The 24,178-nt window shown below is 33.1% G+C and overlaps 3 protein-coding genes and 1 non-coding gene across 6 annotated transcripts; 1 reads left to right on the forward strand and 3 right to left on the reverse strand.

The window, feature by feature from the left end:
* The first annotated feature begins 7,659 nt into the window (after positions 1-7,659).
* On the forward strand, positions 7,660-10,826 carry LOC123204401. Its single transcript, XM_044621027.1, has one exon. It carries the CDS (start codon positions 7,721-7,723, stop codon positions 10,712-10,714), a length of 2,994 nt encoding a protein of 997 aa, XP_044476962.1. The 5' UTR covers positions 7,660-7,720; the 3' UTR covers positions 10,715-10,826.
* Positions 10,827-11,492: 666 nt separating this feature from the next.
* TRNAT-UGU lies at positions 11,493-11,564 on the reverse strand. The gene has a single exon. It is a non-coding gene; the product is annotated as a tRNA-Thr (tRNA).
* Positions 11,565-12,715: 1,151 nt separating this feature from the next.
* On the reverse strand, positions 12,716-15,935 carry LOC123204436 (ubiquitin-conjugating enzyme E2 4-like). Its single transcript, XM_044621087.1, has 6 exons — positions 15,678-15,935; positions 15,501-15,580; positions 14,957-15,071; positions 14,770-14,822; positions 14,473-14,601; positions 12,716-13,059 (listed from the first exon to the last, which is right to left on the reverse strand). Exons 1-6 carry the CDS (start codon positions 15,719-15,721, stop codon positions 12,929-12,931), a joined length of 552 nt encoding a protein of 183 aa, XP_044477022.1. The 5' UTR covers positions 15,722-15,935; the 3' UTR covers positions 12,716-12,928.
* Positions 15,936-18,730: 2,795 nt separating this feature from the next.
* Positions 18,731-22,921, reverse strand: LOC123204434 (probable E3 ubiquitin-protein ligase RHB1A). Of its 3 annotated transcripts, XR_006499550.1 has the most exons (6): positions 22,683-22,920; positions 21,054-21,173; positions 19,872-20,283; positions 19,629-19,738; positions 19,102-19,532; positions 18,731-18,957 (listed from the first exon to the last, which is right to left on the reverse strand). XR_006499550.1 is itself a non-coding variant. In XM_044621086.1 (5 exons), the coding sequence occupies exons 2-5, from the start codon at positions 21,117-21,119 to the stop codon at positions 19,503-19,505; spliced, it is 618 nt and encodes a 205-aa protein (XP_044477021.1). In that variant the 5' UTR covers positions 21,120-21,173; positions 22,792-22,921; the 3' UTR covers positions 18,731-19,502. The 3 variants fall into 3 exon arrangements, 2 of the variants coding, with proteins under 2 accessions (XP_044477021.1, XP_044477020.1); XM_044621086.1 differs by having other exon boundaries at positions 18,731-19,532; positions 22,792-22,921; XM_044621085.1 differs by having other exon boundaries at positions 18,731-19,532.
* Between the last annotated feature and the right edge of the window lie 1,257 nt (positions 22,922-24,178).

Below are 24,178 nucleotides of genomic sequence, written 5' to 3' on the forward strand. Positions count from 1 at the left end.
TAATCACACGCATAAATGTTGTAAAAGATATGCACACTAGTATGTGCAAACACATAAAAATGTTCTAAAAGATATTAAAATGAAATGGGATTACGCAATCACAGGAGATGAGGAGACCAAACCCAAAAGATTGGTCTTTGCCAAACACGAACTTTTGAATGGAAGAATCAACTGAGCCTAATCCCCATAAAGACAAAAAAACAAACTACTACGAACTAATGCTTCAGTACAGTAACCAAGCTAGCTACCACTAAGTAAACTTCAAAAGGGATTCTTATTTTGATGAAAGGGGAGCGATAACCCAGGAAACAAAATCCCAAAGAAAAAAAACTATTTCCACAAGAAAGAAACAGATAAAAGAAAAACAGTGTCACTCTGGGTTCTTATATAAGGATATATCATGCATGGATAATTATTATGGACGAGAAAAATCAAAGGAAGAATAAGTAATAACAACAACAACAAAAATTAAATAAAAACTAACAGAAACTAAAATGAAAATCCAAAAATGAATTTACCCAGATTGATAATCAGATTAAGAGTAACAAAGAGAAACACAGAACAGTTCTTGAAAACCTGGGATAGAACAAGTGTCCCACATGGAAGATATTTATCTTTAAAATTAAAAAAAAAAAATAAAGTAATTATTCTAATTCAACTTCAAGCTAGTTTCTGTGTCGTGTTGACAAGTTTGTGTTGTGTCACATCAAAATCCCATTTTTGTTCCCCTGTCACCGTCAACATATACTGAGGCGGATCTCTCAGAGTTGGCCAAACTTTAACTAGGCTTGGCCCTAACTTGTTTAGTCCAAAGGTTTGGGCTGATGAACAATAAGATTTTGAGCCCTAACTTGTGATTCACAATGGGAAAAACAATGGGTTAAAGTGTGGAATACCAATAGTGGAGCCAAAATACTCACGATCAACTGACACTCCTGGGTGCACATGCTTAGGGGCGCTTTCAAACCAATCAACCAGTGTTTAATTCGAGTTTAACTCGATTTCCTCAAAAGAGAGCTCAAGCTCAAACTCAAACTCAAGCTCAATAAGATAATAATATCTCAATTCTAGGTTTTTTCTTTTTCCTAATTATCTTCTTTTCCCATAGTTCATATAGTACACTATAAAATAGTTGTTGTTTTGAATGGAATGATTACTAATTACGCATATCAAAGGGGTTGAGTTAACCCATATGGAAAAAGCTTGACCTACAGAAACATAACCTACAAGCTATGCAAATAGACTCGTTAAAGGTCTACAAAGGCACGTCTCATGAGATCGTAGGTTGTACCCTGAGTCTCCGAACATGTGTAATGCTAATCATAATGGTTTATTGAATTGAATGATTCTCTTTGAAGAGAAGACCAATGCGCTGCTATTACCAATGCAATGTTAAAAGCATAGCAGCATGTGGAGGCAACTTTCTTATTATAATATAATATTCCAGCAAGCTACCTTTCAAAATGAAGTTATTAAACTATCATTTATTTTTATTAAAGTAACTTAATTTTATTTTTTATTAAATAAATTAAACTCTCAAGTTTATTTATTAAATAGATTGAAGTAATATATTTTCTTATTAAAAAGTTAAATGTTTTCATTGTTTTATATAAAAAAATAAATTTTTAATATTTTCTATTGAAGATACAAAATAAACATAATTAAAATTATTTATTTTTAAATTTTTTAATTTAATATAATAAAAATTTAACCCATTCAATAAAAAAATATAACATTTTAAAATACTTCAATGTAGGTCTTCAAATCCACCTCGTAACATCAAACCCACTATAAAAACTAATCGAGATATAAAAATTATGAAACCCATTATTTGCCTTAATATTTTATTTATTTAGTACAATTAATTTAATTTCAAACTAATAGATTAAATTTGACAAGTATAAGAGTTATAGGCTTGAGCCTAGACTAAATTTGAAAAATTATACTAAAACCTCGTAGCTTCTATTAGTGTCGACAATAGGCAATGTTAAAATTCAGTAGGGTTGTCATGCCATAAACCCTACTATATCAAGACCTACAAATCTTGAAGGTTTGGAGTACAACCCACAGCATAGTGAGTGATCTACTATTTTTTTTCTAGGATTTTTATATTTTGGTAATAAAATATTTTTCAAACTAAATGCACCCTTGTGAAAATCTACCTTTATGTTAATTTTTCAATTTTAGTTATAAAATATTCTTTGAAGCAAATGTACCCTTAAAGTAATTTATTTATGTGACAATCTTTTATTTTTTATAATTAAATAATTCTCACAAACCATACTTAAGAGTAGAGGTAATAGTGGGTTGTGTCAAGTCAGATTAGTTTTGACGTTGTCCACCGTGTCGAGTTAAGGTTTACACAAATACTAAAACCCGTGACACTACTCATATTAAAATGGATCGTATTGTGTTACACTTTTAATGGGTGGACTTGTAGGCTTTTGACAGGTTAACTAGTTGATTATATATAATTTTTTATTTTTTGTTATGTCTTTTGGATTTTTTAAACTAATATTTTGGGTTTTCCCATAACATCAATAATAAATAATTAATAAGTTTAGATTCTTTCCATTAATTTTTTTATTTTCCCATCACATTAATAATAATTTATTATTAGTTTTTAATTTTTTAAAACATTAATAAATACTTTTAGATCCCCATTATAATTATTTGAATTATTTATGTAATAATAAATAATTAATAATTTTTTTAAATAATCAATAAAAATTTTAAATAATTATAAATAGTGTCGGGTCAAGTTAAACTAAGTCAACCCATTATAGTGTGGGTTGTGTCTTTATAGATTAGGCCGAAAAAAAAGGGTTTCGAGCCTCTCGAACCCTCTAAATACTTGTAAGTAAAAGTAATATTTTGAAAAGTTTATAAATAGTTTTTTTTCTTTTTATTCGAATCTTTTTATCTGTTTGTAACCCAACATGCATTAGAATTTTGTCAATCAATGTGCATGTTGCTCAAAAGTAGACAAATTTCAATCAATTTTGGAGTTAATTGATCAAATTTATTATTTTGACAAATTTCTTTGTCTCTAGCCCACCCTCATTGGAGACATGGGCATTATGAATATAACCAACAAATTAAAGCAAATAAATCCTTGTAAAATTTTGTCTTTTAAGGACCTTCCAAACCTCATAAATTTCTTTCATGCTTAACAGTCCCAATATGGGGGTCTTTTTTAGTGATAATATTAAAATATTATTAAAATAATATTATTTATATATTTTTTTAAGTATATAATTTATATATACAGATAATATATTATTATGTACTTAAATATTATTTTATTTTTAATTTAAAATTATCAAATCACATGATTACACATCATCTTTATATCAAAATTTTATTATAATTTTATTTTTGCCGATCTTCTTTTACTATTATTAATCAAATACAATAACTATTTATAAATATTAATTAATCTTTAAGATAATATATATTTATATAATTTTTTAATTTTAATAATAAAAAACGCTCAAACCAAACATATCCTTCAATTTTCTACAAGGAGACAATGTTCTCGAAGGATTTCATTTTACTTTTTCTATGATAAACCCTAATAATTGATGAAGTTTGACTATTATGTTTAGGGTTGAATTTGAGCTAAGCCAACTCGAGCTCGAGCTCGTTTCGATCGAGCCTAAAACGAGCCCACCTTAGCCAAGCTCGATCGAGCTCGAGCTACTTATTAGATTTTCTAATTAAAATTTTTGATACAAAATGACGTTGTTTTGATCAATATGTATTAAAATAACGTCTTTTGATAATGAAAAACAAGTCGGGTTCAAGCTCAACTCAGTCGAGCCTGAAACGAGCCGGCCTTAGCCAAGCTCGGTCAAGCTCGAACTCGAGCCAACTCTATGTGAACCGAGTCAAGCTCGGCTCGAATCTAGCCCTAATTATGTTAGTAAATCTTAGAAAATTAGCGTAATAATCCACTGTCAAAGTCAAAGCACCAATTTAGATTTGGGTACTAACACTCATTCATCTATAAAAGTATAAAATCAAATCCGAATCTCCTAATTTTACATTCAAAATTTCACATCTTAACTAGTTGTTCTATTTTCTTATACAGTGAATTATTTCATTTCCCTTAATGAAAAGGTATTAAAAAAGAGATGCAAAGTTAGAGAAAGGCCAAAGGACTATTTCCCACCCAAGATATGTTGTTTTTTCAAGTTTCTCTTTGTTAACTTTAAAAATTCTATTTGCCCATCCATGGCTAGTTAAAATTAACAGTTTCAAGGGTAAAATCATTATTTTATCTGTATTATTAAAAATAAACTTAAATGTGATTTTATTTTCCCCCTAAACCCTAAAAACTAACAATTTTTTCCAACTCAAGTTTTAAAAAATAGCATTTTCCCCCCTAGGGTTTTCAATTTTTCTGAGTTAGTTTTTCGACGCCGTTTCTTCCTCTCCGGCGACCCCTAGGCGATGCTTCTTCCTCTCCGACGTGACCTTCTTCTGACGATTGTCTGGGCACTGTCGTCAACGAAGACGCGTCTTCGTCGACAACGAAGAGTCCTCATCGACAAAGAGTCTTTGTCATCGATGAAGACCTCATCTTTGTCTTTAGACGAAGACGATTCATCTTCGTCACGAAGACGACTTATCTTCGTCAGAGATGAAGATGACTCGTCTTTGTCGATGATAGTGTCCAGGATAATCGCCAGAAAGAGGTCGTGTCGGAGATGAAGATGAGTCGCCTGGAGGTCTTCAGAGAGGAAGAAATGACGTTGAAAAAATAATTCTGAAAAATTAAAAATGCTAAAGAGGAAAATGTTATTTTTTAAAACTTAGGTTGAGAGAAAATTATTAGTTTTTGAAATTTTAGGGAAAAAATAAGATAAATTTTTTAGGAGTTAGTGTTTTATTAAATTTAATAGTCTATAATGAATAAATAAAATTTTTAAAATTAATAAAAGGAAATACGAGAAAACCGCATACTTTGAATGGGAAATAGTCCTTTGGCCTTAGAGAAACGTGAATAGATGAAAACCTTAAAACAATTGGAGGTTGTGGGCATCACATGGAAGCGTGTGCCAACAAGTAGCACCAAAAGAGTGTTTCGGACTGGCTTTGAAAGGTGAAAATCCATCACATCATTCAAGTCAACTTCAAAGAAGCCTGGTTTCTTACTTGTTACTTTACACCAATGATTTGGTGACCCTCCTCATCATCAATATATATATATATATATATATATATATATATATATATATATATATATGTAATGGTAGCGTAAGTGTATTATAGTAAAATCTAGACTTACAAAACCTCCTGATTAGCTTAAATGGTATATAATTAAGTTCCTGAGTAAATTGTCAATTTGATCAACTCTAATGTCATTGTAAGTGTATTTTCGAATTCCAACAATTGAAAAAAAAGACATAATATATCATAAAATTAGTTCGATTGAAGAATAAATTTATACGAGTGATAATTCTATTTGAATGAATATTATTTTAATATTTACATAATGTGTTGAAAACATTTAAAGCATATCAAAATTAACATTTTATGAAACTGTAAATTGGAAATTGCATGCCAAGTCTTTTGTTTTCAATTTTAACATTCATTCAATATTTAAGTATCAATCTAATTATCATCCAATAATTATCTTTTGACAATTAAACAAATCGAATTGGATCGATTTGTTGTACATGAATCCAATCAAATAAAATCTATCATTAACAGTGGATTGGATTAATCAATACAGGTCAATGCCTGTCCCAATCCAAAACATTGATGATTCTTGAAGTAGCTACATCACATACATAATGTACTTGCATTGCATATGCTAAGAGAAATCTTCCTAGAAATGGTGAAACCAGAAACCCATATAGGTACTTACTTAGATTCAGACAAGTTTAAATGAAGCAGCCGCAGCCACAGGGAAGGACAATTTGACAATCCACCCTTCAGTTCCAATACGTGAATCCGAAAGTATTTTCAAAGAGTTGCAAAAGGGGAACTGATTTACAGAGAAGCCTGCTAACCCATACCTCGTCAGATCCGTCCTTTTGGGTCCCATCATTTTTTTTTCTCCAACGCATCAAATTCAACCCCTCTCTCTCTCTCTCTCTCTCTCTCTCTCTCTCTCTCTATGACATACAAAATTTTACACAACATCTAAGAAAGAACGGGCTGTTCTTGTTTTATACTAAGGAAAGCTACAGTCTTCTTCACTCTGATGCGCGTCTTGCTTGTCTGGTGTTGTGGGTTTTGAGGCTTGAGATTTTTGTTTCTGTTTTCAACTGAAAAGGTAAGCTATTTTACGGCGCTGAAAATTTTCCATTTTCCATAAAAATCTTCAAGTTTTGTGGTCGAGTTCTTTTTCGAAACTCAAGTCTCTATCAAACCTCTATCTTCGTCTAATGATTAAACTGTGTCAACTTCAAAGTCTACATTTAGTCTTATCTCTTTTTCAACTTTTTCATCAATCTCGATTGGACACTCATGAGTTATAAGAGAGCAAATGTGGTTACTCTTTTTCGCTCTTTTACAGGTTTTTTTGGGTAATTATTTATAGAAATCAATTATTGTTCTGCAGTTTCGTCAAGTTCGCTGCACTGGTTGTAAAGGGCACCGACTCAAAAGATTTGGCCGAGTCGCAATTTAAAAATCTTCGAGTCTATCATTGGATTAAAGCAACTGGGTCGATTTTTTTGAATGCAAAGGTTGAATCTATGATACCACTTTCAAGCTTTCAAGCCGTGTAAGTTCTCAGATCTGAATTACCGTTGAAAATTTGTGTTGGTTTTTTTTTTCCCTGTTATATTCATGAATGGCTTTCTCATTTCAAATAGCTTGTTTAGATCTATATTGCTTTTTCCTCAAGCTTCGCTGATGATAGTTATTGAGTTTCTGTTTAAAGTTTGGCAACGAGTCTCGTTGATAATTTTTTTTTACCATTTATATGTACGTGTTTTATCTGAATCTGGTAACATCATGGATTCCAAAAAAATTGACTTTATGATTTTATTTTTATCACCATTTTAGGTATCAACCATCAAGTTCGGAAGTACTAGTGTTTGTGAAACTTTTTTTCTTGTTTTCCGAATCTTTGTTGCTCCCAGAAGATCTATTTCTTTTGTTTTCTGTTCTTTCCTTTCTCAAAATTTTTACCTTTTTCTGTACTCCAAGTTTAAGAATGTATTGCCCCCAAGGTTTAGCTTGAATGGAAATATGGGGTACCCAAGCAAGAGGACATTAGTTTGAAAATCGTTGGAGACATATCTTTACCCGTTCAATGGTTGTACGGCTGGTCATCGGACTGGAATGCTTGGTGTGATCGATTCAAGCCCTCATTAGAGTTCATCGTTAAAAAAAGAGTGTATAAGAATCTGTTCTATATGTTATGCGTACAAGTTCATTATGGTCCTGTTCAGCTTTGCTCCCTGTAGCTTACAGTTATTTATTTGTTTTGTCATTTTTTGGATTAATTTATGAATGATGACTTCCTCCTTCATTCATTGTGGAATTCTTTGCTAGGATGGTCAGGCTGATTGATTGACAGTTGAAATGATAATGATGGATAAAGAATTTCTTGTTACTAGTATTTTTATGATGTTTCTGTTCCATTTTAGGGATGTATTGCGTTTGCTAAAGCTTTATTGTCCATTTCAGTATGGCTTCTTGCCTTCTAGAAGGGTTGCATGGGGTTTAATATCTTTCGAAGGCGGAAAATTTTGTAAGTATGGACCTAGGAGAAGATAGCTCCAGGTTTGGGTCACTACCCATCATAACTTCAAGGAACGTGTCATCATCATCTTCAGTGTTCTTTTCGGCAATTCAATCTCCCTTTTTCTCTCCTAGATCGCCAACATGTCAACTATCTGAATCAACACGTTCTGATGCTCAATGTGGTAGCATACACTTAAGTGCTGATCCTCTTAGTTCCAGTTTGGGAATTCCAGACCCAGAATCTCTAGTAAATATTAGATACAACTTTTCAGATATTTCAGAAGCCCCTGCTGCATGTGCTTTAAATGATTTCCAGAACTTTGATCGTGTATCTTCCACAGCAGGCATCTCTAACAGCAACATTTCTAGTTATGGAATTGCCCATGATTATGGTAATTCTGCAGTAAGAGAAAAATATAGAAAGCATGGGAGAAGCTATGGAATGTCCTATAGTCCAGTTTCAATGTCACATAACTGTAACAGATTGAGAACTTGTGATGTCTTCATAAGTGTGCATGGTCGCAAGCCCTCCTTGCTGAGGTTTGCTAATTGGCTTCATGCAGAATTGGAGATTCAAGGGATTAGCTGCTTTGTATCTGATAGAGCAGGACGTAGAAATACTCGTAAACACGGAATTGTTGAGAGAGCAATGGATGTTTCTTCTTTTGGTGTTGTAATCCTCACAAGAAAGTCTTTTAAGAACCCATATAGCATTGAAGAGCTTCGTTTCTTTTCCAGCAAGAAGAATTTGGTTCCAATATTCTTTGATTTAAGTCCAGGTGATTGCCTTGTCAGGGACATAGTTGAGAAGAGGGGAGAACTGTGGGAAAAACATGGAGGTGAGCTATGGGTTCTTTATGGAGGATTGGAGAAGGAATGGAGGGAAGCTGTTAATGGCCTCTCGCGGGTTGACGAATGGAAATTGGAAGCTCGGGAAGGTAATTGGAGAGATTGCATATTGAGGGCTCTCACAGTATTGGCTACAAAATTAGGGAGGAGAAGCCTTGTTGAGCAGTTGACTAAATGGAAAGAAAAGGTGGATAAAGAGGAGTTTCCTTTCCCCCGAAATGAGAATTTCATTGGTAGGAAGAGAGAATTATCTGAGTTAGAATTTATACTTTTTGGTGATGTTAGTGGAGATACGGAGAGAGATTATTTTGAACTTAAGGCACGACCCAGGAGAAAGAATTCTATGATTGGGTGGAGTAAGAACAGTTCACCGGAGGAAAAATGCAGTGAACAACAAAGGAAGAGTGGCAGCAGGAAAGGTAAAGAACCAGTGGTATGGAAGCAGTCAGAAAAGGAGATTGAGATGCAAAGCACTAACGTTCCTGAAAAACTAAGGGTTAAAAGTGGTGGACGGTATGCAAGGAGAAAACGATCATCAAAGATTGTGTATGGAAAGGGTATTGCTTGTGTGACAGGAGACTCTGGGATCGGCAAGACTGAGCTTCTTCTGGAATTTGCCTACAGATTTCACCAAAGATACAAGATGGTTCTGTGGATAGGAGGCGAAAGCAGGTATATCAGACAGAATTATCTGAATCTGTGGTCATTTCTAGAAGTTGATGTTGGGGTTGAAAAATGTTCTGAGAAAACCAGGATAAAAAGCTTTGGAGACCAGGAAGAGGCTGCTATTTCTAGAGTTCACAAAGAACTCATGAGAAACATACCGTATTTGGTAATCATCGATAACTTAGAGAGTGAAAAGGATTGGTGGGATCACAAACTTGTAATGGATCTGCTTCCACGTTTTGGTGGAGAGACCCACATTGTAATCTCCACGCGCCTTTCTCGTGTGATGAATTTGGAACCTTTAAAACTCTCCGACTTGTCTGGGGTTGAGGCAATGACTTTAATGCAGGGAGGTGTGAAGGATTACCCCATAGCAGAAGTTGATGCCCTCAGGGTAATTGAGGAGAAAGTTGGAAGGCTAACCATGGGCTTAGCCATTGTGGGTGCAATTTTGTCTGAGCTACCCATTAATCCAAGCAGGCTCTTGGATACCATCAACAGAATGCCCTTGAGGGACTTATCATGGAGTGGTAGAGAATCTCATTCCTTGAGGAGAAATACTTTTCTACTGCAACTCTTTGAGGTGTGTTTCTCAATATTTGATCATTCTGATGGGCCAAGGAGCCTGGCTACCAGAATGGTCTTGGTAAGTGGATGGTTTGCTCCAACTGCAATTCCTGTATCCCTATTAGCCCTTGCTGCTCGCAAAGTACCTGAGAAGTACAAGAGACGCCAAATATGGAGACAAATATTATGTTCCTTTAGTTGTGGACTTACTTCCTCATATACCAAGAGATCAGAAGCCGAAGCATCTTCAATGTTGTTGAGATTCAATATTGCAAGGAGTAGTACCAGACAAGGTTACATCCATTTCAATGAGCTTGTCAAGCTTTACGCTCGCAAAAGAGTAGTTACAGGAGCTGCTCATGCAGTGGTTCAATCTGTCATCAGTCGTGGTTCTATAATCCATCATTCGCCACATATATGGGCAGCGTGTTTCCTGGCATTTGGCTTCGGTACAGAACAAAAAGCTGTTGAGCTCAAGGTGCCGCAGTTGTTATACTTTGTAAAAGAACTGGTTTTGCCTCTTGCTATCAGAACATTCATCACATCATCTTGTTGCACCGCCGCTTTGGAACTCTTGCGTCTATGCACAAATGCATTGGAGGCAACGGATCATGTATTCGTCACCCCAGTCGAGAAGTTGATCGACAAATCACTTTGCTGGAGGCCAGTCCAGACAAATGCACAGTTGAATCCATCTCTATGGCAAGAGTTGGCACTGTCAAGAGCAGCAGTGCTTGAAACCAGGGCCAAACTAATGGTAAGAGGAGGACAGTTTGACATTGGAGAAGATCTAATCAGGAAGGCAGTTTTTATTAGAACTTCCATTAGTGGTGAGGATCATCCAGACACAGTAGCTGCTCTTGAAACGCAAAGCAAACTCACCAGGCTTCTTGCAAATGTTCAAATTCATACTACTTCACCATAGATTTTTCTTTTCAAAGCAGAATTTACGTTAGAATTATACAGAGTTTACAAATAAAACTGATGTAAACAATTCAATTCAGAGCAATTCTTTTCTTCTCTTTTTCTCTCTGAATGAGATCTCCTTCAAAATTTACCATATTCCTTCTCTTCTCTTTTCATTGAACTGTCAAAATCATGGCATACATCATAAATATTTATGCAGTGTTAAAATTTTTTAAATTCATTTTTGTCACATTATTATTATTCTAGAAAACGTATTAGAAAATTAGTGTAGTACTAAAATTTTTATGAAAATGGTTCGAATTTAAATTTTTATTACGTTTGTTAAATTTTAATTTGAATTATTTACAAATTATTAGGGTTAAAGTTTAACAAATCAATTTCAAACATAAGTTATCTCAAGTTGAGTCTTGAATAAGCTGTTCGAGTTAATAAAATTGATAAAATATTATAATTTTTAAGAAAAAAATTTAAGTTTGAATCTTTATTCAATTTTAAAATCTTGAATGAACTATAGAAGAGATTTTATGTTATTATAAGATACCAAATAGGATGAACCTAAAAATAGATTTAATAAAGTCAAGCCCAAATATAGATTAGGTTACGTAAAATCATAATTTCAATAATAAGATAAATAATATCGTCGAAGGGAATAAAATAAAAAACTTAGATGAAATGATCCCTCATTTTCCAAAGATACAAGCGAGATCATACGGTTAAAACTCACTAATTCTAAAGACGTGAGCGAGATCCTACGGTTAAAACTCAAAAAGAATTAATGCCCTCACGCAGGATCGAACTACGGACCTTCAGTTTACAAGACTGACGCTCTACCACTGAGCTATAAGGGCTCGGTGGTCTGGTGAGTACATTATATATTAAATAATTATTAGTTTTGTTTTGATGTATTTAACTTTATTTTTATAAAATAAAATATTCTTATTTGATGCTCAATGACGCAATAAAATATTGAAACTACAACATATATGGAATAAATTTTTATTTTATTTTTTAATTCATATGAAATGATATAGATTTTAGTACCGATAAAATTTATATTGATAAATAAAATTACCTTCTATTGAAAATTTAATTTGGAATTTAGGGTTGAGTAAAGTGAAACTAATTAGTAGAGTATTTTCATAACAAATCCAAAATTAAATTGTTTTAATATCAAATTTAAACCTTAATTTATCGATTTCATATTCAAACCAACTCTTTTAGATTATAATCGATTAAAAATTGAGTCTAGTTTAGACTCGGTGAATCCAACCCTAGATTTTTTTTTTTTAATAATCAAAGACCTCGAATATATTTGTTAAATGGATAGACCCACGACACAATGATCGAATTCATAACTATTATTTTAGGTAAGTAAAGGTTTTACAAACATAACAGAGACTCAAACCCAAATCTTTACCTTGAAAATTCTAATACTTCACCGATTTTATTAAAACCTTTGAGATCTCAACCCTAGTTTTTCCATAACTTCGAGTGGTATTGATACTATTCCAAAAACATGGAGATTAGTTACACATTCACAGAAAAGAAATAATATTAGTTCTATAATAGCATCTGGGTGTTCACTTAACAAATCTTCTACAGATAAAAAGAAAATGCCCAAAATAGATACAATAAAATATGAACAAAGATTTTAATAAGAATAGAATTTTCAAGCTACATAAAGGGAAAACTTCAATTTTAGACTTCTAGAAATGAGTGAACAAAATTACTCTAAATGCTAAAAACAGGTGAAAACTGTGGAGATAAGGTGTGAAATTGTAGATATTAACATTCTCCGCACAGTATGAATGCATGTGAATAGTGTAAGGAACATGAAGAGGGAGAGAATAGTTCCGGGTACCCGAAGCTGAAACTGACCAGGAAATTTCGAGATAATAACCTATCCATACAAGTCCTGGTTCCTAAATATAGGAACCGACCAATTCCCGCTTTTTAGGGTTGGGTACCTGGAACTGCTCACCCCACGTAAAGTGCGTAATGAAGAAGAAGAACAAAACTTTTTATGTCCCAAGAGTATATGAATATTTGAAACATTAAAACAACAGTTTGATTAATTTACACAACATCCATGGAAAACAAAGACAGAAGGGGCTGGAGTTTTTCCATAAGCCTGCAATCAATATTGTCAGGTTCCATTTTCCAGGAGCTGAATACAATGTACAACAGAAAATTAATGGGTGCACTTTGCCACCTAAGGATCAGGTTGTCCAGCTATTGCTTCATCACTTGATGCATATTCATCTTCACTCACCTCCTCATCACTTGATTTTTCCTCCATGGCCAGCCCAGCATCTTCTGGCTTGGCATATTTCTCACAGTACTCTACAAAATCAAAACACATTATCAATAGGGGTCAGAACTCAGAATTTAAACACATTACTACAATCTATATAAACATCATTGTTGCATAGGGGTCAAAATTGACGATTATATGAATGAGATTTGGAATTTAAAATTTCTGGTCACAAATTGTTAGGCCCCTGATTGTGGCAACTTACCATTGAAGGCTGCAGAAACTCAAGGAGCTCAAGGTTTACAAGCAGAGGAATAGTTAAGCTAATAGGGAAAAAGGGAAAATAGGTTAGTTTAGGTTGAATTACGAGAGTTAATTATTATGAGTCTTGTAAACCTTGAGATCCTTGACCATCCGCGGCCTTTGATGGTAGAGGGGCTCTAACACAAAGACTTCAACATCTACCTCTTCTAACTGTAAAATGCAAAAAGACACCATAGCCTGTCAGGGAAAACCTTATAAACTTCTTTACATGCTCTGAACCCTAAAATAAAAAATTTGCAGCCGGGAGAAACAAAGGACTGTCTGAGAAAATGGACACCATGCTTATTGCTTAGGCATTCATGTATTGCCTAAGAGATTCACAAACTACTTCTACTGGTAAGATGGCAGAATAACATGCTGGAAATTTATAGTCTTGCGTATCTTTGGTCTACCACACAGCTACATTGAACGGAGTTGATACTGTTAAGACATCCTAACAGGACAACAGTGATAAATCCACCAACATTTCCCAGGCTATATGTAACCAATTTCTTACGGTTAAACCAGAACACTACACAGTTTCCTAAGGAGTCAATGAAATTTCTTGTAAACCGACAAACATAACTGATCTTCAACAACCTATTAATTTCCAATGTCTGATATTAATGACAACTAATCCATCCTTTCCTTGTCTTAACACAACCATGCCCCTAGTCAATGTACTTGCTGAATGTATCAACCTTCACCAATCCTTCCCATTTTGTATGAATATAACTAGAACAGCACACCTTTTGAGCATTTAAAATTCTCATTTAAAGCTAACCAAGTTAAGAGAATTGAAGAGCTGGTTCTTGTTTTGCTTAAAAAGATTATTAAATGCACCCAAACCTTGTTTCCAATAACAAAAGATCAGAAAAAAGGTAAACAGTTTCATTCTTCAAGTCCTTGGAAGTCACAAGTCCCTGCAATATGAATATCCACATAACCCTTGAGTCCTGGTCAGGAGACAATGTACATTTCTGTGGCTTTATTTCATATCTACTAGAGATTGAATTCACAACTCCCCACAAGCTAAAACCAAATAGAAAATGACCACGCTCTTAATCAGAGCATATAAAGTTTAGTGAAGGATCTGTCAATTAAAAACTGAGAAAATGATTTGTGGATTTGATAATCCAACATGTCATCTGGAAATGGGAATGCACGGCTAGAGACATAAGTAATTTTTAAGTCAATACCTTTCACTCTTTGATCATAAGTAGCACGATCACGCATCATTAGAGCAGCAGCTTCTCCATTCAATGGATCTGAAGCATTGGGATACAAGAGAAGTTGAGGAAGAAAAACTTCAAATACATTAACCAGATCTGCAAAGGAATTTGAAGATAAGAAAGTTCAGTCACCAACTTCAGATAGGAATAGCACTACAAGCAAAGCAAGAGATGAAAAATAAAGTTAAAAGAAATTGATTTCAAAGCTCTGCAATATTTAGCATTAAATTGTATGAATGAAAGATGACAATGTTGAACGTTTACCAAACATGGGGCTCCAAGTTTGATTTATAACATCTAAGCAAACTGAACCAGACCTGAAACTCAAAAACAACGAAAAAGCATTAAAGGCCTCAACTAACTTATCAAAATTGTGCATTCCGTACTCAAACCATTAAAAGTACAACATCATTCAAGCAAGTAAACGTACTGAAACTATAACACAACTCACATTTCATCGACATTTGGATGATATATCTTGTTGACAAAGCCAATTGATGGAGATTTATAAGGATAGGCATCTGGCAGCTCCACCCTTATCTTCCACACACCTCCCTGATAAGGACCTGTCACATTCCACGTAAAACTTCTTAAAAACAAAAAAAATTTGTTGATAACCAAAACTACCCAAATTCATTTATCAATAAACTCTAAATCACTAAAAAATCAATGAACAAAAAAGTTGCAGCTGGAATGATAACACATATGGAAAATAAACATAAATATAAAGAAAGGCACCATATATAAAAAGCGATCAATCAAAAAACAACACCAGATTACTCTGAAAAAAGCAATCAAAATTAACGGGTAAAAAACCCGGTTCTATTTGCAATTAAATCAACAACTTTGAGCATCTACACATGGTCTACATAGTTATGGAAACAATCAATCAAAAAAATTATAGAAACCCAGAAAAGAAACATTAAAAAAAGGTTGAATAGAACTCATAGATCATATAAAGGCATAGAAACATAAAAGTGAATTGATCGTTTTACTCTCTTTTGGTCCATTGAATTCCACATAGAACTCTTGCATGTCATCATTGATCATCTCCACCTTATAGTCACTCATCATCCTAGTTCACATCAAACAAAATTAATAATACAAAAAAATAATCAAATAAAAAATAAATTAAACAAAAACCCACAAATAAAATCAATAAAAAGAATTACAGTTTCATCAAATCCATTTCTCGGCGTTTGCTTGGTGAAGACATTTTTGGGTTTTATTTCGGTGAAATTCGGTGACAAAAAGATTAGAACAGTATTTTCTCCAGAAACAGAGAGAAGCAGCAAAGTGGGTTCAGACTTCAGACATCAAAGAGTGAAACCAGGGACATTTGATCCATATATATATATGCCCACAAGCCGGCTACTGTAAATAAAGTGGCAGTAGATTTCTTGTTAATTCTGCTTTCGCAGGTGGCATCTTCTAAATATTGAATTTAGACATATGGGTTTCTTTGTAATTATTTGTGTGAAAATTTTGGTAATTGAATGATTAAAAAAAAAAACCTTTATGTATTGACGTTAGTATGGTAGATTCAAGAATACTCAAATTGAGTTTAAATATAATTTGGTTTGAATTAGATTTGAATTCAAAATAGTAAATTTAAGCTTGAATTTATTCGAATTGATGAGATAAATCATCGATGAACCCTTGAATTTAAATTTGATTTAATCAAACTGAATATGAATTTGAATCCGAACTCTCTTAACTCAAATACAATCTTACAAGTTTGTATGTGTCTAACCTACATTTAAAAAAGAAAAGGTGCATGAGAAAAATGAGATGTTGATGTTTTGAATATGACGAGGACTTTAACCATGAATAATCAGGCATCTTTTGACTTCGAATTCTAGAGCCCAACTTACTCTATTTAAATTAGAATTATTTCAAAAGCACCTAACTCATAACCCATCTGAATTACGAATGGGTGGGGTGGACATGATATGATTCCATTAAAAAATGAGTCATGTCATATCAAAATACAATTTGTATAACTTGAAAGTGACATGTTTTTCACCCATGCATGATTTAAATACACCCAACTTGACTTGTTTTGGCACAAAACAACACAATACTTATATGTAAGTTGTGTTTGATTCATAAAGGATTAAACCGAATATAATATAATTCATAAATAAGTTCATCCAAACATATTTTGAATTAAAATTAGTACACCGATATGTGATTTGAACTTTATTTTTCACATGTTGTATTGAGTCAAGTTAAGAGATTGTATAGAAAATTAATAGCTCTTCTTGTGAGGGTGACATGCACCTAAATTATTTGATTTATAACAAGTGATTATTTTTGAAAAAAATCTTGCATCATTAAACAATGCAAATAATCAAAATTAGAACATCCCAAAAAATAGTGGGGGGTTTAAGTGATATCCCCAACGTTGGGGTAGTCATAAGTGCAAAAAAATTAATACTTTGGTAGTAGCAGCAAGATTCCACATAGCTTGATGTAGGTTACTCATCTCACATTCTTTATCTCTTACATGCCTACCTTGCCATCACCTAAACTGTTCACTCGTTCAATTTTTTATGATAAAATTCGCTTCCAATACCCACTCATTTCTAGGGTTGAATTGATACGAACGGTTCCAGTTTAAATTTGAATTTAGATTGAATAAATAGAACTTGAACCTAAGGATTATGTTCGTTTTATTAAACAAATAGAGTTTGAATCGATTTATACAATTGAATTCTAGTCAATTTGAATCAAATATAAAATTATATTATTTTCAAACTAATTTCAAATTTTAACTCATCAATCTCAAATTAACTTTTTAAAATTTGAATCATCTCAATTTTGCCCTTATATAGACTTAACTCAAATCTAATCCAACCCTATTTCTTTCCTATCCACAATCTTTTCTTTCTTTAATTACAAAATGAATAATTCTAATTGAATTAGTTGATAAAGTTCTGTTATAGCTTCAAATGGGTGTAAGTAATTTAATTCTTATTAGTGATAAAAAATTTAAAAAAATAAATAAATCTTCAACGATCAGGGTTTTGATTGGTTATGAATGGACTAAAATGAAAGGAAAAAAAATTTGTCTTGTCTGTTAACCTTTGCTTCCGTACCAGAAGGGGGTGGGGGTCATCGAGGGTTTTGAGTAGTTTGCTTCTATTGACAACTCCAACTTCACATGCACAAGTAAAATCTATGCTTTCGATACCAACTAAAGATAGATTCATATTGAATCAAATCAAACTCGAGTTCACTTATGTCATATAGTATCATTTAAGGTTACTAACAGTATAAATGGAATTATCAATAAAGTGAACAATCATATTGAAAGGTCAAACAAATTAAACTAGAGCTCAACCTCAAGTCTAACTAATTCATGCCGAATGATAGATTCAAGCGAGCTAGCTAATGAGGCAAATAGGAGAAGGCCAAAGTTTTACAAGCTTTTGCTATATAAATATTCTCTGATTGTTTAGAATATTATGTTAGAGTTAGATTCTCTATACAAGAAAACTACTCTGAATAATCGATAAAACTTAAATGGCATCTCTCAACTGCTAGAGGGATTTAAAAGAAAAGTAAAATCTGCAGTGTTAGCTTTTCAGGCTTTTATATTTCTGATCAGGGATAAGATTTTAAACATACATGGGGGGAAATGTATCCATGAAATATTGTAGGGCCAATATAAGAATCTTTTGCAGTTTGAAATGTTACCTTTTTTGTTTCTCCAACAGCTCATGATACTGGCGTTTTTGGGCACCTTTGATCTCATTTTCTGTCATGACAATCAATGCCACAACCACAATAAACTTGTGTGTGCAGGAAAGACAAGTTAACCTACTTTCAAATTTTCTTGTCAGCAATCTTATGGGAGAGCAACTGACTTAGCATCTACACTATGGAGGAAAAATTCTACATCTTTTACAATTTGATCTTCATCCAAAAAACAAAAACTTCAGGAGAGAGCAAAAATGACTAAGAATTTCAAAATGGAAAGACTATATGTTTACCTTGTACCCATTGACAATGAACAATAGATAAATTTATAGGATAGCAAACTATATTCAGCTAAGATGCAAAACTGCAACAAGATGATTTCTATCAGAGCAAATTTTTGGCAGTTGCATTCATTAATCAACATATGCAATTCATTTCACTAAAGAATAAGCTCTCACATGCAAAATAATGGAGAAATGTCTAGACTTTTGTTGAAGAAGCAGCAAGACAACAATCAAATGGGAAAGAACTTATACCTTGAAAAGAGAATGGATTTTGCAGTTCTGTAAAAGGACAAACTGTATCAAACTTTAATGTGAAAATGGCACTATTATGTACAAGAACCATGTAAAACACAAAAATCCCTTTCATTTGTCCCTCAATACTTTACACAAAACTCCTACCATACTCTTCCTTTACATTACCAGATCCTTCATCACCGATTCACCAAACGTCAACATTGAACAACTGTAATTGCATTTCATTCATAAAACCAATTCAAGGAAGCAAAAATCAATTGCTGACATGATATGAAAATATAGGACTGAGAAAAGCATAATTTTGGGAAGTAAAAGAAAAGGGTCTACCAACTATCTTGTGTAACTGACTAACCAGGCTTGAACAGACTGGTAACTTGTTTCATTTTCTCCATGCAAACTGTAGTCTTAAATTGCTGATTATATGTTGATATAGGCCCCAAGGATTAATGAATAAGCAACGGAAAATGAACCTCAGAAATGGTGTCACAGTGTCCATCTTAAATGAGCTATGACTTTTTACAGAACTTCCAAGGTCACTGGAAAACAGACCACAAGGACACACTGTGCTTCTTAAAGGCAATAGAGAGAACAAACTGCAGAAGATAGAACAAAGTGAAAGAAAAACAGAGGGAGAGGGAGAGGGAGAGGGAGAGGAAGAGAGAAGATAATTTTCATATAGCTGTAACCTTGAACTCTTGATCCCAATTTCAAATAACTTAGAACTTCAACCCCACAAGAGTTATTGGGCAGTTACTACTCATTCGGAAGGTCAAATATCATTTCCTGCATCATGATTAGCATAAAAATGAATCTCATTAATGTTCATGTTAATAAACACTAAATGTTATCCAAACAGAGAGATTAAGATTTCAAACAAACCTTATCACACACAGGACAGGTGTCACTTCTTTCCATCCATTCTAAGATGCAAGCAAGGTGGAAATGATGCTCGCATTTTGTAATAATTCTCGGATTCTCTGTATCATACCCTGCAAGGAGAAGAAAACAAGTCTATTCACAATTTTTTCTACTAAAGAGAAACCACTAGAACTTAAACTCAATTAACACAACGGGACACTATGAGTTGCAAGGGGGGTGAAAGTGTTACAAAAAGGACACCACCTTCTAGACAGGTGGGACACACATCCTCCTCCTCTATCACTGAAACAGCAGGTTCAACTGATTTTGAAAGCTCAACTTCCAGCTCCTTCGCTGACTCATGAGTTTTGTCTTCTGATTCCTTTAGATCTTCACACTTTACAGGTTCTCCTGTATCACCATCACCTGTATCTTGAACAGAATCAGTAGTTGTTTGCACAGGTGCATCACTCTTATTGCTGCAAATTTCTTGAGTCACCGGTGGAGTTTGATGATGCCTTAAACTCACATCAAAAGGAATTGGGGCAGGTGGTGGCCTATAAGCATCAGGGACGGATGTATCCAGATTTGTATCAACCAGGAGTCCTGTAGGGATTGCAGAGGTGGCACCATGGTGAGATGAGAAGGGCACATGCTCTTCTGATGCTCTTGGATACTGCAAAGTGAAGTTCCAACAAAGGGGAAAATAAACAAATAGAATGCAATGAATAGAATGCACAATAAATTTCACGCCCTTCCATCAGACTATTAACTGCAACAGACTCTCACTACCTAATTGAAATTAAGAACAAAAGGATTAGAAACAGCCATTATTGAAGCAACAAAATGAAAAGTCAACTCAGCATTTAATATTCACCAAATTGCCATCAAATTTACATTTTTCAGAATTGATACAAATCTTCAAACTTAGATGCAATAATGACTGAAAAGCACAAAACTAATTAATGAGGTAGAGTAAATAGATATTCAGGCACTACACCCAACACAAACAAAAGCGTCATGCACTTCATGCAGCTGAAACTTTAGTCAATTCAGTTACTAAAGAAGCATTAATTTTGCTCATAATACAAGAAAGAACAGTGATTGAATTTTATGAAAGATACTACAGCAATCTTCTGCAGATGGCTCTTGCAAATGAGTCATAAGTCAGACATGTAGTATATCTAAGTACCTCACAACTGTTAAAATAAATTAAAATACATTATAACACAAACTATTATTTCCACATTATTCCAAATAACTAATATTGAAGCAGAAAAGTACAAAAATTGCCCAAGAGCATAGTGATGTCCAATTGTTCTCATCAAAACAGAATTTTTCAGAAGGTTTATATCCATACAATCACTAAAGAAGTTCTGCTCAATACCAATTAACAATGAAATAGAGAAGAAAGACTTCTAATGCTGAGGAAAAGATAACACTGACATAATAGTATGCTGGAGAACTATTTCTCTCAGCTCCTTTTGAAGAACAACAGCAGCAACCTCCCATTTCCTTTTACTTATCTCTGCCCATCTAAATGTATATGCCCTGATGCATGAATTCCTGTTTTCAGTGAATAATACAACCAAAATTAGGTTTGTGAAACCCCAAAATTGATACTTTTTAAAGCCAAATAATGATTTAGTATCAGTAGGGAGAAGAGAGAAGAAATGGAGACTGAAGGAGAAAGATAAAGAGATATGAATAGCAAGAAAAGGAGATGCTACTTATAATTTGCAGAACAGGAAACAGAAATATTCTTTAAGCAATAAGCTGAAATCTAACTTTTCAAGTAATATAGGACTCAAATCTCTGAATTTCTATAGTCCAATATTTTATAAAATGAATGATAAATGTTGGGATTCTGATTTTGCATGAAAGGCTGTCCTGCATGAGTGCGCATTTAGAAAGAAAAACCCATAAGAGCAAGTAACACCGCAACCGATTTGTCAATTATAATAAGAATTTAAAAAAAAAAAAAAAGCATCAGTAAGGTGACAATATTACCAAGCATAAAAGATTCATTGTATAGAAAGATACAGTTAACAGAATTTCCATTAAAAATCTCCACATAAATAACTAGCAGAATTAATATCAAAGGAAAATCAAAGCTGAAACTCGCTCAATTCAAAAAACATAATCACATTATTTATTGAAACAACAATTATGGTAACAAAATTCTCATAGCAACACAACAAATTCAATTATGCAGTCATAAATATTCATTTGGATCCTCCAGAAAAACATAACGCAAACTTCAGCCAAACCCCTTTCTAATTCACCACTTATTGGTTTAATGTATTTTCTCAACGAGAACACAAAATTTTACAAAAAACAAATTCACAATTTTTCTCACAAAGTTACTTCGAGCAGAGCTGAGCCCCAACAAGGACCACTCAAGCTCAGCTTAAATCCAGAACAGCAAGCTTGAGTTTGAGTTTGAGCTAGCTTGAATCCAGAACGCCAGAGAAGACAACAAGTTGTTCGAGAAGAAGAATAAGAAGAGTTGCCAGCAAATCCTTGAACTCGAGCTGAGCAGCAGAACTGAGCTGAGCTTCCAAACTGGAATTTCAGCTCAAGTTACATGGATTCAAGCCTGAACTGGCTGGGCACGAACCCACCACTAGACTCCTTTACTCGAACAGACACCAAAAGATACGATAAACATAGAGAGAATTTTTAACATTATTTCAATCGAAAACTCATAGCATAAACAACTATCAAAGCACGCTTTTCTCATCAACTCCTCGAAGAACACACACACATATATATCCATCAGGATCACAATCTTACTATAGTATAGTGTGATACAATCAGTAAAAGAATCAATAACTCAAAAGCTTAAAAAAATAACATCAAAACATCAAATGATATAATATAATTCAAAATTAAACCCTACCAAAATCATAAGCTAAGCGAAAACAAAACAACATCAACTAAGATAATACATGAAGCAACAACTTCAAATCAATAAAAGTCATGACAGGTGGAAGCCAGTGATCAATAAAGATATGGAGCTGTTGAAGCCGAGAAAAGAAAAGAAAGAGAGGTTTGGATTACTATTATTATTACCTGCTGAAAGATGGAAAACTTGTTGGTGACTGATCAGAGAAGAATAAGAAGAAGAAAAAAAATATTTGTATTGAAATTGAAGTAACTGAAAAGCGAATTTTCACAGTGCCTTTTGCTATTCTTTCGAGGAGAGAAAGCCTCCAAAAGGCTTCTCTCTTTGTCTGCGTCCAGGTGATTGTTGCGTCGTCGTGTGCGAGCCAGAAAACACTGACTTTTCACTTGAGAAAGAGGAGGGCTTTCTTTCTTTATCCAAAAAAAAAAAAAAACTTAAAATAATTTTTCGTGGGAATTTAATTTTTTCGGTTTCAGTTCACGCTCTAGAGGTAGTCGTGTACGCTACTCGCGGTCTTTGATGGATTGGTAATTTGATTTGCCAGAATAGTACGTATAAACTACGGACAATAATATATAAATAAATATATATTTATATATATTATTTTAGTGTTAATTTAAAATTATTTAATTATATAATAATATATAAATTAAAGTTTGATATAAATCGAATTAAGTTTGAACTCACTTAAGTTCGAGCTTGTAAAAGTCAAGCTCAAACTTGACTCGACTTATTTTTCGTTATTAAAACGATGTCGTTTTAATACATATTGATCGAAACGATATTATTTTGTATCAAAATTTTTGTTTATATAGTTTTATTATATCTAATTTGACCGATTTAGGGTTCGAGTTTTTTTTATTAAAAAAAACTAGTGTATATAATTTTAAATACATAACTAAATACATTGATGATGTGTCTTTATGCGATTGAGAATTTAAATTAAGAATAAAGTAATGTTGAATCATATAATAATATATCATTTATGTATCTAATTATGTATTAAAAAATGTGCACATATAACACGCTATTACTTGATTTCATTTGTTTACAAGCTAAATTTGAAGCTGATATGTCGTTTGATACATGAATTTTAATTAAAAGCAAATAGTAGAGTAGATATGAACCAATCTGAGATTGGACACTCTTTAGTTTCAGATGTATTCAGTTTCAGTTTGACTTGAATATAAATTTGGACAATTGAAGCTTGATTTGAGTATATCAAGTCAACTTTAAGGATAGCTCGAGTTTGATTGTTTTTAAGATTGAAGTTTGAAATGTGATATGAATTTGTAACTTGAATTTATAATTCCAATTAATCGCTCGAGTTTGTGGCTCATTTTTTAAATGATATTGTTTTACTTAATAATAGGTAACATAGTATTGTTTTGTGAGATAAGCTCGAAATGAATAGAGCCATCATTTAGTTTAAATTGAATCAAGTCGAACTCCTAATTTGAGTCAAACTTGAAACTAAAAAATAATTTAATTTTGGTTTTGATTTAAGTTAATTCAAATTTAAATATTTAAATCAAATTAAACTCAATTTGTTTTATAAGAATAAGTTTAATTATTCACTCAAATTTAAATAGTTTGATTAAAACTTGTAATTCCTATTTAAACCCCTAAGGAATCCAATCACAAGTAGGACTAAACTGTAAAG

The sequence above is a fragment of the Mangifera indica genome, chromosome 20, assembly GCF_011075055.1.
Source record: "Mangifera indica cultivar Alphonso chromosome 20, CATAS_Mindica_2.1, whole genome shotgun sequence".
NCBI classification, from domain to species: Eukaryota; Viridiplantae; Streptophyta; class Magnoliopsida; order Sapindales; family Anacardiaceae; genus Mangifera; species Mangifera indica.

Bases quoted from the DNA above. Each gene is read 5' to 3' on its own strand.
- LOC123204436 (XM_044621087.1), bottom strand. From the start codon at position 15,721: ATGTCTTCACCAAGCAAACGCCGAGAAATGGATTTGATGAAACT. The intron at 15,072-15,500 runs GTAAAACGATCA...GGAATGTGACAG, and splicing joins ATTCAATGGACCAAAAGAGA to GTCCTTATCAGGGAGGTGTG. The intron at 14,823-14,956 runs GTGAGTTGTGTT...TTTGAGTTTCAG, and splicing joins CATCCAAATGTCGATGAAAT to GTCTGGTTCAGTTTGCTTAG.
- LOC123204401 (XM_044621027.1), top strand. From the start codon at position 7,721: ATGGACCTAGGAGAAGATAGCTCCAGGTTTGGGTCACTACCCATCATA.
- LOC123204434 (XM_044621086.1), bottom strand. From the start codon at position 21,119: ATGGGAGGTTGCTGCTGTTGTTCTTCAAAAGGAGCTGAGAGAAATAGT. The intron at 20,284-21,053 runs GTCAGTGTTATC...TTCACTTTGCAG, and splicing joins GTTCTCCAGCATACTATTAT to TATCCAAGAGCATCAGAAGA. The intron at 19,533-19,628 runs GTTTGTTTGAAA...ATCATGATGCAG, and splicing joins CCTGTCCTGTGTGTGATAAG to GAAATGATATTTGACCTTCC.